The sequence below is a fragment of the Monopterus albus genome, unplaced genomic scaffold (assembly GCF_001952655.1).
Source record: "Monopterus albus unplaced genomic scaffold, M_albus_1.0 scaffold212.1, whole genome shotgun sequence".
NCBI classification, from domain to species: domain Eukaryota; kingdom Metazoa; phylum Chordata; class Actinopteri; order Synbranchiformes; family Synbranchidae; genus Monopterus; species Monopterus albus.
The window spans coordinates 413,062-415,621 of NW_018128092.1; the positions used below are offsets into that span (position 1 = coordinate 413,062).

General features: G+C 42.5%; 1 protein-coding gene across 1 annotated transcript in view; it reads left to right on the forward strand.

Annotated features, from left to right (window-relative positions):
* znf217 (zinc finger protein 217) overlaps positions 1 to 2,560 on the forward strand; it is a 7,147-nt gene that overhangs the window by 1,061 nt on the left and 3,526 nt on the right. Inside the window, 2 exon segments of the mRNA XM_020618999.1 lie at positions 1,473 to 2,543; positions 2,545 to 2,560. The exon segment at positions 2,545 to 2,560 is cut by the window's right edge and continues 286 nt beyond it. Of these exon segments, the coding sequence (XP_020474655.1) occupies positions 1,473 to 2,543; positions 2,545 to 2,560 (1,087 nt within the window).

Sequence of the window (2,560 nt, forward strand, 5' to 3'; positions counted from 1 at the left end):
GGGGGTCAGAAAACCAAGAGGAGACACACAACATAGGATACACGTGGAGCATAACACACACTCACTGCCACTTTATTAGGTACACCTGGACGAGTGTAGCCACTTAAGTGCAACACTTCCACCTTGACATCTGTGATTATGAAGTTCAGAATGTTTCATAAATGTATAAATTCAGTTATACCCTTATTATGGAGGTCTTAGTTAAAGGTGTTGTACTGGACTACGTCATATTCAGAGGTGTTCCTAATATTCTGTCCATCTCATGTATGACAAACAGACAGAGACACCTCTGAATATAATGAGTGTGTATACACTGAGTCAAGAGGGCAGGACATCTCAAACACAAGTTTAGGTTTAATGTCAGTGGAGCCAAATCTATCAACAGCATTTTCAGTCTCATTTTTGGTGGGATTAAATAAATGGGTAAATATGTACATTTGTGGGTTAATGTATTTGAATACAGTTTTTACTCAACTGTGCTACTATGTTCAGTAGTAACCATTAACTTTAATTTGAAACCGTTTAGTTTATAAACTAAGACTGTTTTAGCACAAAGCTGTTAATGTGCACAGGAATGAAAATATGAACCTGTACATGAAGATTAACCCCATGAAGCACGCTACAGTCTGTAGTTGTATACAGTACACTCAGTTGTACTTTATTAGGTACATTTGGCTAAAACTAAGTCAGTCCAGACCAACAGTCCTCCTTGATGAATGTTCAGTTTGTGTTCAGACCGTTTTAGAGAGGTGCTGATTAAACTGATCATTTTGGAGGCCGTTTTATCGACAGGATTTCAGTTAGTTTTCTTTGTCCATCCCATTTCTGTCGGTGAGACGAGGCTAAATAACAGAGCTCTCTGTTTATTGTGGTGCAGTTCAACAGCAGCACAAAACCCAGCCTTCAAAACGATCATACAGTTGAATCAACACCTCTCTGAAACAGTTTGTACACAACTGAACGTTGTCACCTTCATGAAGGAGGATTTATTGCAAGACTGTTGGATTTGACTGCGTTGGTTTTAGCTAAATGTACCTAATAAACTGACAACTGAGAGGAGGTACTAAGAGTTCAACAGGAATGCTTGTGAGTAGGATAAAACAGTTTTTATGTTTTATCAGTGGCCTGCACATAGAGGAAATGACTTGCCTTAGCAGTTGATTGCTAAAAAGATACATTTCCTGTTTCATTATGAGGGAGGGCGATTCTCTGTGCAGTTTAGAACGAATTTTGATCTAAAGATATGTAGCTTTTATAAAGTATGCTGTGTGTGTTGTATGCCAAGTTAAATGTGTCATTGTATGTAGCCTTGCACGTTAAGGTTGAGCTTTTAATTTCATTGTACTTCATACAATGACAACAAACATTGATTCTTAATCTTATTCTGATTCTGAAAGTAGGCAGTAGCTCCCTGATCTTATTTTGATATCAAGCAAAGCCTAAATACACCTTCTTCTATTTTTTTTTTCCAGCTTCCTAATCTGGGGCGTGTGTACTGCATTTTTGCTCCACCTTCAGAGGACAATGCCGACTCACTCGCTGCTGCCATTTGTGGAGAGCCCTCATGGACTTGCCCAAGATATTCTGATTAGTAATAATGCAAGCATCCCAGGGCCTGTGTCTAGCATGACGCCACACACCGCTTACTCGGAAAAGGCTGTGTTGCAATCTGGAGGAAGCATATCGCTGTCTTGTATGTTCTGTGATCAGACTTTCACACATCAAGATGAGCTAGGACCACATGTATTAACCCAGCACCCAGCCACTTTCTATGAACCAGCTGTGCTTCGAGTTGAAGCTGAATTTAGGATCCCAGGAGAGAGACCCCGACTGAAACCGAGCAGCCTCCCTGTTGAAAAAGAGGAGGTTCACAGTTGTATTGTATGTGGTCAGCTATCACAAGATGCCAGCGAGCTAGAGACCCACATGAGGAAGCACAAGGACTACTTTACTTACTGCTGCAGTGTCTGTGGACGGCGGTTCAGAGAGCCGTGGTTCCTCAAGAACCACATGAAGATGCATGTAAAACCAGGAGCGAAGAGCAAGGCCCAGCAGGACCTGGAGACCCCAGTCACAATCAATGGCATCCTACAAGACGCCGTTTCAGAGCCTGTAGTCACCGTTTACAAAATGTGCATGGTTTGTGGGTTTTTCTTTCCTGACCACAACAGTTTGGTTGAGCATAGTAAAGTTCATAATCGAGAGGCAGAGCCTGGCAAAGAGAGCATGGATGCCACTGCCGAATCCCTTGGCAAACAGGAAGCATTTCTTCAGAGTCTAGGCCTTGGGCTGTGCTCTGCAGGAAATGGTTTGCAACATGAGAGATCATCAAAATGGATTCCCCAACTAGATCCCTTCAACTCCTATCAGGCCTGGCAACTCGCTACAAAGGGCAAGATAGCAGTTGGTCCGAATAACACTAAAGATACTGGCCAGGAAGCCAGCACAGACAATGAAGACTGCTCCTCTGATAAGGAGGAGTTGAATAATATTTGTTCTGAGGGCCAAGGAGACAAGGCTGTGAAAGATGTTCTAAGGAGAGAGCTCCGGTCTCAGCAGC